Raw genomic sequence first — 15,644 nt, forward strand, 5'->3', positions numbered from 1 at the left:
GGTCATGCCATTCTTCATAAATGCGTCTTTTAACGCCTCGGTCCATTTTTGATTAATGAGAGCGACTTTTTTTGTTCATGACAGCCGGTTGATTTACGAATATTTCTCCTTTATCACATCCCATTCTGAGCTTTTTACAAAAATGTGGTAACGCATCGGCCTCACTTGGGAGGTCCTACATCGGTACCAAAACAGCCTGGGAATCGACCAAACATAAAACCACCTTGGAGTGCAACACATCGGTAACCCAAGATCGCCTTTAGCTTAGGTAGCATAGCTTCACGTAGCTTTAGCAAGAGGTATCTTAGATCACCTTTATCGGCCCAGCCCTTCCCTCATCCGATTTAAGATCACGAAGGTATCATTTTAGAGGTGACACCTCCGCGCATGACTGCCGAGTCAACCTATACCCGAAGTAGATTTGCAGCAGTCGCCACACAAGAGAGGGGGCGGGGCCGCAAGACCAATCTCACCCGCATCGTGGTTTCTGGGCTCATTAAAATCCACCATTATCGGCGTGGGCGTTGCACGCTCTGCCAACACCAGGCGTTAGGACTTTCCTGTTTGGGCTCTACCGGGTTCATGGGCGGGGCATGCTTTTGGACGGTATAAAAGGGCAGCGGTGTGCGCGCAAAAGTGGACCCGGCCTGCACTCCATACACCAGTTTCCGATGCACGCTACAGCTAATAAAGCTCACAAGTGAAAGATATCGGGTCACATCAGGTGCTTAGGAACGGCAACATGAAGGTAAAAGTTCCATCGCCAGATCGGAGAGGAGCCAGTTTCCGGTCTGAGCAAATCGTGCATTGGTGTTCTGTGACCGTGCTCTGTCAGGCTGTTATTTTTAGCAAAGATGACCATTGGCGGGATGGGGTCCCCAGAAGCGAGTCACGCTTCCGTGACTGCTGACTGCTTTACTTAGCTCTCTCTTCACGTCCGACTTGACTTTGGCATTTGACATGGCTTCGCGCTTCCGCGTATCGTGTTTGCCCTTTGAAGCACCGCCGGTCCTGCGACCCGTGCACTGTTGCAGCGCGCGCAGCCCTTTTCACAAGGTGGGTTTCGTTTCCGCGCACGGTTTTACGACGTTCTCAGTACTGGGTTCTCAGTACTCAGTGCTCAGTTATCAGTACTCATCTGCCGTACTGGGCTTGCGCTGGCGTGAGGAACGCAACGTAAGGTGTTCGCGGCTGTGTGGCGTTCTCACAGGCCTGTGACATCTCGGGTCTTGTGACGTGCTGAGTCTGCCTTGGAACGTGCTGAACCTGCCCTGTCACGTGCCGAGCCTACCCTGTGATATGCTCACAAACTCCGTCTTCTCTGTTCGCAGCTGTTCGCTCTCGCCGTGCTTGTGGCTGCCGCCGCCGTCAGCGGAGACCGCTGTGGCGGCCACAGCTACGGCTACGGCTACGGCTACGGCCGTCACCGCGGCTACGGCGACGACTACGGGCTACGGCTACAACAGCCACGGTGGCGGCTACGGCAGCCACGGCGGCGGCTATGACAGCTACGGCAAGCGGCTACGGAAACCACGGCAGTGGCTACGAGAGATACGGCAGTACCCACGGCATGCGCAGCTAACGGCCGCGGATACGACAGCTACGGCGACGACTATGGCTACGACTACGACCACGATGGCGGCTATGACAACTACGGCAGCGCTACGCAGCCACGGCGGCGGCTATGGTAGCCACAGGAACGGCTACCGAAGCCATAAGGGCGGTTTACGGCAGCTACGGGCAGCGGCTACGGAAACCACGGCAGTGGCTACGAGAGATACGGCAGTACCCACGGTCATGCGCAGCTACGGGCCGCGGATACGACAGCTACGGCGACGACTATGGCTACGACTACGACCACGATGGCGGCTATGACAACTACGGCAGCGGCTACGGCGGCCACGGCGGCGGCTATGGTAGCCACAGGAACGGCTACCGAAGTCATAAGGGCGGTTACGGCAGCCACGGCAGCGGCTACGGAAACCACGGCAGTGGCTATGAGAGATACGGTGGTAGCCACGGCAATGGGCAGCTACGGCCGCGGGTACGACAGCTACGGCGACGACTATGGCTACGACTACGACCACGATGGCGGCTATGACAACTACGGCAGCGGCTACGGCAGCCACGGCAAGGGCTACGGCAGCCACGGTAGCGGCTACAGATACCACGGCAGCGGCTACAGAAAGCATGGCAGCGACTACGGATACCACGGCAGCGGCTACAAAAGCATGACAGTGACTACGGATACTACGGCAGCGGCTACAGAAAGCATGGCAGTGGCCACGGATACCACGGTAGCGGCTACAGAAAGCATGACAGTGGCTACGGATACCACGGTAACGGCTACGGAAAGCATGACAGCGGCTACGGATACCACGGCAGCGGCTACAGAAAGCACGGCAGCGGCTACGGCGGTAGCTATGGTGGCAGCATGTACGACACCCGTTATGGCGGTAGGCATGGCATCGGCGGCGGCAGCTACGGCAGCCATCGCGGCGGCTACGGCAGACGCGACGGCGTCTACTACCTCAACGACTACGGCAGGGAGTATGGCAACAATCACTACTACAGTGGCTAAGGCTACGGCTGCGATGGCGGCTGCGGCGGCGGCTACAGTGACGGCTATGGCTACGGCTATCATCACCAGTCGTAAGGAAGTGGACGCTAATGGTGTTGTTTTTCCGTTGGTCCAGCAGTTTTGCTCCAGAAATGAGATGAGAATAAAAAGCCCAATAACCGGCGTGTGCATTCTGTCCCACCATGTCCCGTTTCTCAAAATAACGTACATTGCGTGTCTCGAGTGGTGAATGAGAATGGCATAAGCGAGCTCAGAAATGTTACCAGCAAACAGTTGAAGGACGCTGCTACCTGAGTCAATCACAGACTAGTGCACCTAGTTTACTAGTTTACTTTCTAGTTTACTGGTTTACTCGCTAGTTTACTAGTTTACTTTCTAGTTTACTAGTTTACTTTCTAGTTTGCTAGTTTACTTTCTAGTTTTACTAGTTTACTTTCTAATTTACTAGTTTACTTTCCTGCATGGTTTCCAGCTTGATAAAAGTTACTTGCATGGAAATTGTTATCGGTGGTAAATGTGTTGAGATTATGTGCAGACCTGTGCACTGCATTTTGATCTGGTAAGTATGCCACTTATAAAATGACTGATGCGTGCAGGAGCATGCATGATATTGCTGACACCTGTGTGTTTAAACACGGACCATCGTTTCCGTTATATCGTAGAAAAGTTTGTATAAATCACTCTGCACGCTGTCCGATTCCAGTATGAGTGGAAAGCGTCGGTTGCCGTTGAAAACGGTGGGGAAAAGTTCGCAAAAGTTTGGTGTCTCGATGTAAAAATCGGATGGGCTTTTAAGGGAGCCCTCTGGTATGGTACTGAATGAACAAATAAACCACTCGTGATTTGGCAGTTCCTGTCCTGTTACCATCCAGCCTTTGGCGCTCAGTTTAAGATGTGCCATAAACCACAGGTATGCTCTGGTTTTCTCTGTGAAAAGCATTTATCTGAGAACCAACGTTGAGCAAAAGAGCTCCCCCCAATTTATTCCAACGGGGGGGGGGGGGGGGGGGGTAGGGGTAGGCCGAGCCGTGCGCCTGTCTGCTGACGCGTCCTGGGGAACGCCAATCCACCTGTCGAAACCTCGCTGACGTAAGCCCGCGGCGGAAATCTTACCTGATGACGGGGAAGGCCGTGAAACTTGAATGCAGGGGTGAAAGGGCCTCTGATTTACGGGATATGATCGGTGAGAAAACGGACACTTTTGAAGATATTGGGTGACAAGATTGAGAACATGAAAGCAAATTGCAACAGGTCAGACTATATTACAACAGACCATTCGAGCCAGACGAAACTGTAAGTTTACTTTTGGTCTGTACTGACGCTTGCAGCGTGGCATGTGTGGCGCGCGTGTCGAAATGTTGACGTTTCGTTGCATGAGCAGGTTGAGTCATAATGCGTGACCGAACGCAGGAGCTTAATTAGGATAGCTTTCAGCGGATGATAGACATACACCACGAACTATGCTATATCAGTGCTGACACCACAGATCAGTGGTGCCGCAGTTACCGACACCTCTCAGATCACTGTTTTTGTACATAATTTTCAACCAAAATCCGCTTTACATACTAGGCAGCATGAAGTACCAAATAACTAGGCTTATTACTAGTCGAAGGAAACGTGACTAGCCACATCATCCTGCGACGAACGCGATCAGTAGGGTCAACGCGTTACCGCGCGGCAAGCACTCGACCCCATCTGCCTCAAATGGCATGACGCTTTAAAACGCTGCGTAGCAAACTGGTCACATTCGTCGCATGATGCTGTGGCCAGCCACGATTCTTACGACTAGTAATAAACCCAGTTATTCGGCATTTCATGCTGCTTAGTGCGTGAAAAATATGCAAAAAACACTTATCTAAAGGACATTAGAAAAGCATGGTGTCACCATTGATCTGTGACGTCAACACTTACCTGGTATAGTTTGTACGGTATATTTCTGTCACCTGCTAAAACCTGTCCTGATAAAAGCTACTATGCTTGGTAGCATTTCATGGCTCAACTTGCTCATACAGCGAAACCGACGACGTTTCGACGTGTGCTCTACACATGCTCACGCTGCAAGTGCTAGCGAATACAGACCAATTGAAATCGTTGAGTTTCGTCCTGCTCGGATGGTCTGCTGTAATATGGTATGGTCTGCTGAAATTTGTTTTCATTCTCGCAATTTTGTCATCAATTGGCTCGCAAAAGAGTCAGTTTTTGACAGCGATCATATCCGGTAAATCAAAATCTTTTCCATCTCTAGCTACTGCCTCTTGTATCATGTATCTGTGATAAGCTCGCGCTGAACCGTCCAGAACTGTGTATTGTGTAGCTTCCAAGACTATTGTTATTCCAAAGAGGTATTTGACCTCAATTGTTTAATGCAGCTAAAGCCAGCCAACTCTGAGTCGTAATGCATATTGCGCGTTGTGGAAAGCCTACACATCTGCAAATCTGTCAAATGAAGTCCAACAACAGACAGGCGGGTTTCCTCGGTGTGCGTCTGGCCACCGGCGGCTCAAGTGACAGATCTCAATGGGAATTTCTAACTTAATTATGTTCGTGGTCATATTCGTTGCATTTACAAATCATTCCAGCAAGTGGCTTGCTTGGTTCGGTACAATTATAATAGTCGCATGGGCGCAATATTAAAACATAACGCGACCAACTTCGCAAGTTACTGACCATCCCTTCGTTCACGCAACTTCGTCAAAAACAAAACCATCAATCAAGGTCAAAATCCTCGAAAACATGCCACGAAACGGCAACTAGGCGATGATTACACAACGGGACCGTCTACATCGTCGGGACTGGCGAGAAGCTTCCCGTGGATGCGAGAGGCAGTGATGGTCGGCGACAGGCGGCTCCAGGATAAGGCCGCGCGATACGGAAAAGACCTGTGTGGCACCGACAGGCGAAGAGCTGGCAGATCCAGGGCGCCCGTCGCTGCCGCGCGGGTGGCACACTGGCGTACAGCGGTACGTGGGTGAACGGGGAGCGACTCTCCACCGGAGCCCGCGAGTCCCTTCGGGCCCTGGATACAGCGAAGCTGTCACGGTGGGTGACAAGATAGCAACACCGTGCCGGCCCAGCGCGTGAACATCCATCGCCATTGGATCGCACCGACGAGCATCGGTGGCGATCCTGGCCTCACAGCTTATAAACCCCTGCACTCTTTTGATGTGACACGCTGCAGCCCCACCCCAGAGCGATAGGCAGTACAGAAGATGAGGGAAAACCTAGGACTGGATGAGAGATTTACGAACCTCGGGGGTTAGGCTGTGCATTTTTGTGAATCTTATATAACTAGAGAAGGATGGGGTTACAGTTCTTGACAACATTGGATATGTACATCTCCCAGGGAAGCATACTCTTAATAGTACCCCATCCCCCTTCCCCAGCATCTTTGTGGACGGCGAAGGCCTTATTTCGTTCTGCTTAATGTCAAGGTGAAAAGATAAGGCTTTCTTCAAGGATAGAGAAATGCACCGAGAAGAAGAGTTGTTTTCGTGGGATTCATTTTAAGGGAAATAGATGTGAAGTAGGATGGTGATGATTTAGATGGTTTTCTCCTTTCCTGGTTTCAAAACGGATAGTTGGTCTGGATAAGCAGGGCTTAGCAGTTGGGTGTCATCGACATATGACACAAGACGTCTGTGAGGGAGGCAAGATGGAAGGTTATTCGTGAAGATGCTGAAAAGGACATGGCTGACAAAGAATCCCTGGCGAGCAGAAGGCAGAGATTCTACCTCTCATCACGTATCGTCAACCACCTTTTCCCTAATCTGGTCGTTCGCTTTTTTCTCTTTTCTGCTCTGCTTTTTGTTTTGTTAGAGACGCCTAGCTCTCGCCGAATCGCGTCCAGCGCGCATGCACAGTCCCTCACAACCGCGCTTTCTTCTCCCCATTCGATGTTGCTTCACCTAGTTCGACGGACTGGATGGTCTCCTGTGGCATCCGTGCATGTTCAGGCTCGTTTTCCATTTAATTGTCTGTTTGCTTTCCTTCTCTCCCTTTGTTCCGTTTGGGGTGCGCTAAACTCTGACCAGATCCCGTTCAGCGCGTCGGCGCGGTCTTCACCACACGCGCAGTGTCCCCTACCTCGCTTCACCGCTCATCCGTTCCGAAGGATTACCTGGTGTTGTATGGCATCCGTACGCGTGAAATTTGCCCTTTTTTGTCGCTCGTCTCGTTTAGTTCGGTGCGGTCTAGCTCCGTGCAGCGCATGCGCCGCACGGATTCTTTCAACGTGCGCGCGTGTTCCCATTCCCTATTCTCTGATATATATATATATATATATATATATATATATATATATATATATATATATATATATTCTATTACGTGCTACTTGACCCGGCACCATTACTGGCTGATCGGCGCACGGTGTCCACGCTCGGTTGGCAAAAGTCCCTCTCGTTTGGGATGGATCCGCTACGGACACCTGAGCCTCGGCGCGGAGGAGTATGGCGTCGAACATTCCGAAACGGACGGAACTCCGGGCCGTTAGCTAGCGGCTGGAGACAGATCGCCGGCCGTGGGTGCCGAGGCGTCGCGATGTGGTGCGCCGAGCCCGCTACATCTCGAGGGATCATCCGCGACTCCGTGAGACCAGGGGAGATCGCTTCCGACGCTCCGACCGGGATAGCGCTCGTAAGGAGACACAGACGCCATCTACCAGTCGACATTGGCAATCGCGGCAGAGGGCAGCACCCGACGGTGCGCAGGGGCGGCGCGAGCACCCGCGCCCCGCCGGCAGAGGACGGCACCGTGCGGCGTGGACGGACGAGGCAGCCCAGCGCTCGTGACCCGCCGGCAAGTTGCGGGGTCGCGCCACACGCCGAGCGCGTGGGATTCGAACTCACTAAAGCCACGCGCAGACGTGAGGCCAAGGACGCGCGTGGGTCGGGCATGAGACGAGCCCATTCGACGAGTCCATTCGTGTCGGACGAGTCCATTCGTCACGACGATACCTCCTGTCGCAGCGCGTATTTTTCGTTGCTGCTTTTATTTGATGCGTTTTGGCTTCCTTGTCGCAGTCCCTTTTTGTTGGCCTGAAATCCAAGGGAGTGCTGGCTGAGTCATCGATGCGAGACAAAGCGTGGAGCCTTCAGGAGCAGGAGAGAGCGAACGCAGCCAGTCAGCTGTCGGGTGCGGGCCCCGGGCCTGCTCCCACGGGAGAGGTAGTCCCTCCCCCCCCCTCGAAAGCGTGTGAAAGCTCCCTCATGCTACTCGCAAAGAGACCTGTCTATGGTCCTCCGCCACCAGCGCCACATAGGACCACGGCGTCGCCGGCGCCGGCCCAGTTTAGGACGGGGCACCCGGAAAAGCGTAGACCGCCGGGGCCGATTTCGCCAACAGATAGCGGTAGTCTCCGGATCCAGCCCAGGATCCGCCTGATCTCTTTGGGTTCTCAAGACAGCACCAACAACCATGGGCCAGGCTCTAGCGCTGCTGAGTTCTTTTAAAACCTTACAGTGCTTTTAAAGCCTCTTCATTCAGTCAGTTTTACAGTGAAACTGCAGAGGGGTAAGGTCAAGCACCCAGGACTTGCAGACAGTTTTAAGCGCGCACTGCTCGGTAGCCGTGTGTCTCCAGATTTCAACCGTCGCACCATTACTGTCCGCTCTCTCTACTTGCCACCTGGGGTTTCATTTCAATCTGGAGGACTACGAGAGTTAGTCTCTCAGCTTCCTCCCCCTCCACTCGTTTTAGACGATTTTAATGCACATCACACTGTGTGGTGTGTGCTTCCGCGAACACTCGCGGTAGGCTATGTGAGGCTTTCATGCGTGACGAAGGTTTGTGTGTTTTAAATACAGGGGCAATAACGCATTTAACATTGCCATCAGGACAATCGCCAGTGCCTTTGTAGTCCGCAGCTGGTACCAAACTTCACCTGGGATGCTTCAGAGGACCCCCTTGGAAGTGATCATTTTCCGGTCTGGGTTCGTTACCGTGGTGGTGCTGTTCTTGGTACTCGACCTCAACTTTGGAATTTCAAGAATGCGGACTGGAGTGGATTTGAAACCTGCCTGGAGGGAACCTTTTCTAGCGATTTCGACTCCGCAAATCCGACTGCGGAGGAATTTACGTCTCTCGTTTTGGGTGCGGTGAAAGGATGCATTCCGCGCACCTCTGGATGCCCTCGTCACACCCCTGTACTTTGGTGAAGCGACGAGTATCGCGACGCTATTCGTGCATGTCGGAGAGCTTTTAGGGCTTTTGACCGGCACAGCAGCACATTAAACCCCATGACTTTTAGGCAAGCACGCGCGGCCGCGCGCCGCACTATACGAAAGGCGAAACGTGTATCATGGCGCACCTACGTCAACTCAATGAATCGGCACACGCCGATGTCACATGTATGGGGCCGCATTAAAAGAATCGCCAGACTGCATCTACCAGTTTCCTTTCCCGTGCTGCGGGTGGGAAGTCAAGACGTCACTCACCCAAGTGATGTCGCGGAAGCCATTGGGGAAGCCTTGTGAGACCGTTGCCGAAATGGCACCTGCGATCTACGGTTTTTGCAGCATCGGGCGCGATGTGAAACTTCGCAAGTTAATTTTTATACAGGGGACATCCTGATGTACAACAAGCGTCTCACTGTGGTAGAACTTGAAGCGGCCATTCGCTCGCTGCGTAGTGTAGCGGAGGGGTCCGACATCATCCACAGTGATATGGTACGGCATTTTCCTCCCCGTATACTACGAGCACTGCTGGCAATTTTCAACTGTACATGGGTGTCAGGTAAGGTCCCGCCAGCCTGGCGAGAGGCCATAGTGGCGCCTATTTTAAACCTCCGGAAAAGTGGAATGAACGCCCTTGACTATCACCCGATCGCCCTCACGTCTTCGCTTTGTAAGCTCATGGAAAGAACGGTGAATGTGCGGCTCTCGCGGACTTGAGAACGTCAAAACTCGTTCACGAATGCTCAGTGCGAATTCCGTAAGAACAGGGGCACGATCGACTACATCTTAAATCTTGATTCCGCACTGCGAGCCGGCTTTATTAGCAAACGTCATACCGGCGCCATCTTTTTTGACATAGAAAAGATTGTGATGCCACATGGAGACATGGAATTCTGATGAAGTTGCCCGATTGTGGCCTTCGCAGTCACATGGGAAAGTTTTTACCGAAATTTTTGACCGACAGATTCTTTCGGGTGCGTGTTGGTTCATGTCCCTCCGACAGGTATCCGCACGATAATGGTGTGTCTCAGGGCATCGTATTAAGCGTCATTATTTTCGCCGTGATGATTAACGACATAGTGGACACGCTTCCACATGGGATCAGCTGTTCTCTGTTCGTAGAAGACTTCGCTATTTGGTGTAGCTCATCGACCACTCTCACGATGGAGCGACAGCTGCAGCTGGCTGTCACACGTCTGGAGTAGTGGAGCGTGGTTTCCAGTTTTCCACATCGAAGACAACTGCAGTCCATTTCTGTCGTCGTCGCTGTCACTGTACTGAAATGGAAATCACGCTGTATGGGCAACGCGTCGATTATGACAGTACCGTGAAATTTCTCGGTATACTATTTGACCGACGCCTAACATACCGTGAGCATATAAGAAATCTCCGCGGCAAATGTTTAAAATCTCTTGACATCCTAAGGTGCGTAGGACGTACATCATACGGTGCTGACAGAAGGACACTCTTACTCCTATATCGTTTGCTTATTCGCTCAAATCTTGACTACGGCTGTTTTATCTATGATGGTTTTTCAGACCTGATCAAAAGTACTTCGAACACGGTGCATCACGCCGCACTACCTATTGCCGTAGGGGTGTTTCAAACATCGCCCATAGATAGCCTTCTGGTGGAGGCTCACGAGCCCCCGCTAGCATTGCGAAGGCAGATGCTGAGACTGCGCTACACGTGTAAGCTGGCGCAGTTCCCAGATCATTCCACCTACAAAGTAGTTTTTTCGCGTGGCTCACGAAGGCTTTTTCTACGTCAACGGTCTCTACAAACTTCTCCCTTTTGTGTACGAATGATGGAACTTTTAGATGCAAGCGTCTTCAACCTACGACGTGTTATGAGACCTAAACCCATGATGACTGCTTCTTGGGAGCTAGCATCGCCAAGAGTGGATGTTTCGCTATCAAACATGCAAAAGCAACGCGTTCTCATGACGGAACTTTAAGGCGCAGCCTTAGAGCACATCGCCTTCTTTGACCTCCTCAGACGTGATCAAACGTACTTTGAACACGGTACATCACACCTCACTACATATCGCCACAGGGGCTTTTCGAACATCGCCCATAGATAGTCTTTTCGTGGAGGCTCACGAGCGCCCACTAGCCTTGCGAAGGCTGATGCTGAGACTGCGCTGCACGTGCAAGCTGGCATAGTTCCCAGATCATCCCACCTACAAAAGCAGCGTTTTCGCGTAGCTTACGAAGTTTTTTTTCTACGCCAGGGGTCTCTACAAACTTCTCCTTTTTGTGTACGGATGAGAGAACTTTTAGACGCGAGCGGCCTCAACCTACGACGTGTCATCAGGCCTAAACCCATGAAGACTGTTCCTTGGGGACTGCATCACGTACTGGTTGATTGCCGTCACCTTACTGCAACGAGAGTGCAGTTTTTCGGACACCACGTCCAGAGTCGCACGCTATGTCACTTTTTAGCGGATTCTTCGCACGCTGTGGTGTTTGGTAAAGTGCTCCAGTTTCTTCGCGCCATAGATATCCCAGTTATCTTTTCATCATGATACTAGGCTTGATCATCAAGGCTTGAAAGGGCGACTTGATTGATGCATTCGCCTGATTGGTGGCTCTGCATAAATTGATAGTTATGGGCGCTGCATGACCTACAGAAGTCAACCCTTCAAAACCCCAAATCATCATCATCATCATCATCCAACATTTTACCTAGGAGAAATGGAGAATGTCCATTGCCCAGCAGCAAAGTCCATAATTTGTTTATACTCTATTTTACTTTTTGACTACTTGAGTTGTTCATGTAATGCGCTATGGAAAAGGTTACGAATCCTATTGTGCTTAGTGGAAGTTGAGTGCGTAGATTTGCAATGCAGAACTACACCAGAGTTGACAGGCTTGATAAAGAGCTCAGTTCCTTACGTTGTGTGGTTGTTCCTCCTTTCAACCGTCACTAGTATATCCAAATATAGGACGCGTTTCCGTCTCCTGCGTACCGCATCGTAAAAGCTCAGTTGGTATTCTGATTGTTCCTAACTTCCTAAAATTATTCAAAGGCACATTGTCCGTTCGCCAATACTCCGTACGCTGCTTACATCAGATTTTAACGTCTGTTGACTACAAGGTCGTGCACTGCTCATTATTCCATGCTACGTGCAGCCTTAGCTGTCCTCCGATAGCGGTCTAGGACATGTGCTGCGTGACGTTTAAAATACGCTGGCAATATGCGTGGTGATAAAATTTGGTCAGCTTCAGGTCATATGACAATTAGAGACACTGAGTTCTGCAGAAAAGGCGGACTGTTTCAGACCATATAACATGTGCCATATCACGTAGACAAAACATATGTCATATCACGTAGACTTAACAGATGCCATATCACGTAGACACATAATTTGCCATATGACGTAGAGCATAAGCGTATTTGCGTGTGCACATTTTAGAATATATGGAAATAATTCAAAACATTTCAAACAAATCGCTTTTTTGAGAACGACTTTTTCACGGAGCCTCACGGAGCCTTTTCACGGTCTGCCTCGTTATTGCAACCAGTCTGTTCAGTTATCTGCCATCCACAGGTGGATTGGCTTTCTGGAAATAAATCGCATTGCGCAGGCAATATGCGAACGGATCTTCCTTGACAGACGACGACGCTTGAGGATAAGGAAAGAAAGGCACACACTTGTCGGGTTGTATTGCAACGAGGCATTCACGTCTAAAGCAATAGCATATAACCGGAAGCATCGTGCATGGTTTCCCCGGAATTTTGCGTTTCGCAATTCATCAATTCATCAATTGCAACGATCGTCAATTGTTATGTACAAGTTCGAGCATTTTCTTTTTGTTAGCTGTCACCAGAAATACATGGCATTGAGCTGCGTGTAAACAGGATGCGTAATGACGCCTTAAAGTGTTGTAGACTGTTCAGCGGTTGGCGGCTGGCTACGCAGCCGCGAGAACGGACACCATAGTTTTAATTGCCGGGACGTGGAATTCGTCCCGGGACGTCCCATTGCCCGGGACGTGCGCGTTTATTTATCAAATTATTTCACATCATGTTTGGAAACAAATTAGAAAGCGAACACCTGCTTATGGCTGTAATGCACGACAAGTTCACAAAATGTGACGAAATTTATGTCGCCATGAATGATCGACAAGAACGCATACGTAACGTCCTCAGGTTGCCGAGAAACATGAGATCTTTCAGTCTTTTCATACACGTTCTGCTATCGTAGAAACATAAACATGAGCTTATGGAATAAAGTCTCTCAGGAAATTTAGGTGCATTCCATCGCAACGTGGCTATGAGGCAATGAAACTTGCATCATTACAAACCGATTCTAATTTCCCGTGTCCATTCACGCGCTGCTGGAATCGGAAGCATTATTTCATTTCGGTGCATCAACACAGGGCATCGATGGTTTAGAACCAGGCGGTGACTCAGCGATATGAAGTGGCGGCAACTCGGCTACCATTTCAACGTTCCAAAACAGATGCTGAATCTGCTCCAGCGAGAGACCCTTTGTTTCCTTCAGGCAAAATGTGGCAAAGAACACCTGGCACAGGCTTACCAGCGAGTGGATGACGAAGCCTCCACCCAGACCAATCCCATCTCTGATTAGTGGGTACAATTTTAGCAGCACAAATACATTCAAATTCAGCACAACGAGGACGATGTTCGCGCCCAAGGCGCGCGTTTTGTTGGGCAGCAACTCGGTGACGTAGTTGAATGCGACGTTGGCGAGCATGCCGACAACGGCCACCTGCGTCAGCCCAGCGCCCGCCAGCACAATCCAGCCGAGACGCTGCTGGGACTCCGGGGCCAGGAAGAAGTACGCGGCGACCGCAGCGCAGCCAATGGCAGAGAGCACGCCGCCCAGACGCAGCACCGGTAGCCGGCCGTATCTTTCGATGATGATGCCGCCGGGCACGCAGACGACCGCAGCGAGCGCGGCTGGCAGCATGGCTCGCTGGTACTCGCTTAGCGGAAGCCGCACCGACGCCAGCACGAAGGCGGTGATGAGCATCAGCGTGGAGCTGCCGCACCAAGGCAACAGTACCATCTGGATGAAGACCAGTGACAGCGGACGCCACGTGCCCGGCTGACGCAGCAGCGTTCACATGGGCAGTGCGGCGCCGTCCGCATGTGCGTGCTGCAGTGAATCGTGGATACTGCATATCTCAGCAGCGGCGTCCACCTGCATGCCACGAAAGAACTGGATGGAGCGCACGGCTTCCTCCTCCGAGTGGCCGCGCGAGAGCAGCCACTTGGCCGAGTTGGGCAGGAAGAGGAGACCGGAGAGGCAAAGCGCAGCCGGCACCACGCCTACCACGATGAACAGCACCTGCCAGTGCAGCAGCGGCGCCACGGCCACAACCAGCACCTGGGCCAGGTAAATCATGAAGTTCGACAGGGCGCTGAAGAGGGCACGGCGCTTGGGCGGCACAATCTCAGACACGTAGCCACGCACGCTGCCCTCGGGTATGCTGAGCGCAACGAACATGGCCACCCGTCCGCTCAGCGTCCAGCCGAAGTGGCCGCCGAGGCCGACCGCCAGCGAGCCGAGCGCGTACAGCGGCATGGTGAGTAGCAGCAGGCGCCGCACGCCTAAAACGGGCGCCACCGGCGCGCCCATCAGGCCGCCTAGCATGCCACCCAGCGAGGTGGCGGCGATCGACCAGTTGAGCTGGTCGGCGCTGAGAAAGCCGTCAGGATCGCCCGGCACCTGGATGAGGGTGACGCTGTTCATGCCGAAGTTCAAGCCGAAGGCCAGCAGCAGCTGACCCATTACCACCAAGGCCAACACCTGCAAGCAAGAATAGATGCTATGATGATGGTTTGTCTTTTTAATAGCTGTCTCCTGATATCCGAGACCGCAAAATATTGCGGTCTTTTGTTCTTGTAAATTATGTTTCCTTTTAAAGTGTCCCTGAACTATCCTAGACGTCCTTACGATCATTCTGGGACTGGCCTTTGAGAGCGTCTGTCACGTCGTCCTCCTCATCAAGCTGGAATGGTGTGGGGTATTCTCGGAATGGTTCCGGAACTACCTGAGCGGTCAGAAGCGGGTGGCCAGTAGTGGCTCGTTACCTTATTTCTATCCGACGGGGTGGCCAGGGATCCTTTGTGGGCCCAATCCCGTTCCTGATCCTCATCCATGACCTATCCAGCTTCCCACCCCACGGCCGCCTACTATCCTACGCCGATGACACCCAGCCACTGGTTTCAGTCAAATAACCCTCAAATGAGCCCCAAAAGACAGACTTTATGCCGATCGGCACCAAGCCCTCTACCACAAAAGCCGGCAACTTCCACCTCGCCATATCTGACACAAACATTCATCCACGACCAACACCCCACCTGGGAATGCAGGTGCATTGGTGAGGTGTTACACACCTCCTCTCTCGTTCGGCACTGTGAAACAATCCTCGTATCCCTGTTCAAAATCCGACACCATTTCACTCCTGAGGTTTTGAAGCTCCTTGTCGAAATCCACGTCTTCCCCCACATCATCTCCTACCTGTCCATCTGGGGTGGAGTCCGCTAACTAGACGGGATGCAAAAGGAGATGCGCTTCACAGCCAGGCTAGTGAGCGGTGTCCGCCGCAGCGATCACATTTCACTCGTTCTGGACGCGTCCGGCTGGTGCAGCGTCGCTGATCTTAAACGCCACCGGGACTGCCTGAACATGTGCAGGGCACTTCACGTCCCCCATTCTCCCAGTGCACTGCATGCTCTATTCGTAGCGCGCGCCGAGTATTCCCAGCGCCAACTCGTATTGTTTCGGGCGGTGTCGGCTCGCTGCACTGGGCGCAAAATGACCCTAGAAGTCGACGCGCCCTAAAACCCACATCATCATCATCGGCTCGCTGCATCTGCCACGCTTCCGACTGCGCGGCCTGACGTCTTCAGAC

General features: G+C 52.1%; 2 protein-coding genes across 2 annotated transcripts; one reads left to right on the forward strand and one right to left on the reverse strand.

Annotated features, from left to right (window-relative positions):
• Positions 1 to 1,997: 1,997 nt before the first annotated feature.
• Positions 1,998 to 2,581, forward strand: LOC119111872 (keratin-associated protein 6-2-like). Its single transcript, XM_037236128.1, has 2 exons — positions 1,998 to 2,237; positions 2,357 to 2,581. Exons 1-2 carry the CDS (start codon positions 1,998 to 2,000, stop codon positions 2,579 to 2,581), a joined length of 465 nt encoding a protein of 154 aa, XP_037092023.1.
• A 1,602-nt stretch (positions 2,582 to 4,183) lies between these two features.
• Positions 4,184 to 13,792, reverse strand: LOC119113642 (uncharacterized). The gene is made up of 2 exons (XM_037238226.1): positions 13,301 to 13,792; positions 4,184 to 4,216 (listed from the first exon to the last, which is right to left on the reverse strand). Exons 1-2 carry the CDS (start codon positions 13,790 to 13,792, stop codon positions 4,184 to 4,186), a joined length of 525 nt encoding a protein of 174 aa, XP_037094121.1.
• Positions 13,793 to 15,644: the final 1,852 nt, after the last annotated feature.

The sequence above is a fragment of the Pollicipes pollicipes genome, unplaced genomic scaffold (genome assembly GCF_011947565.3).
Source record: "Pollicipes pollicipes isolate AB1234 unplaced genomic scaffold, Ppol_2.1 Scaffold_1080;HRSCAF=1254_pilon_pilon_pilon, whole genome shotgun sequence".
NCBI classification, from domain to species: domain Eukaryota; kingdom Metazoa; phylum Arthropoda; class Thecostraca; order Pollicipedomorpha; family Pollicipedidae; genus Pollicipes; species Pollicipes pollicipes.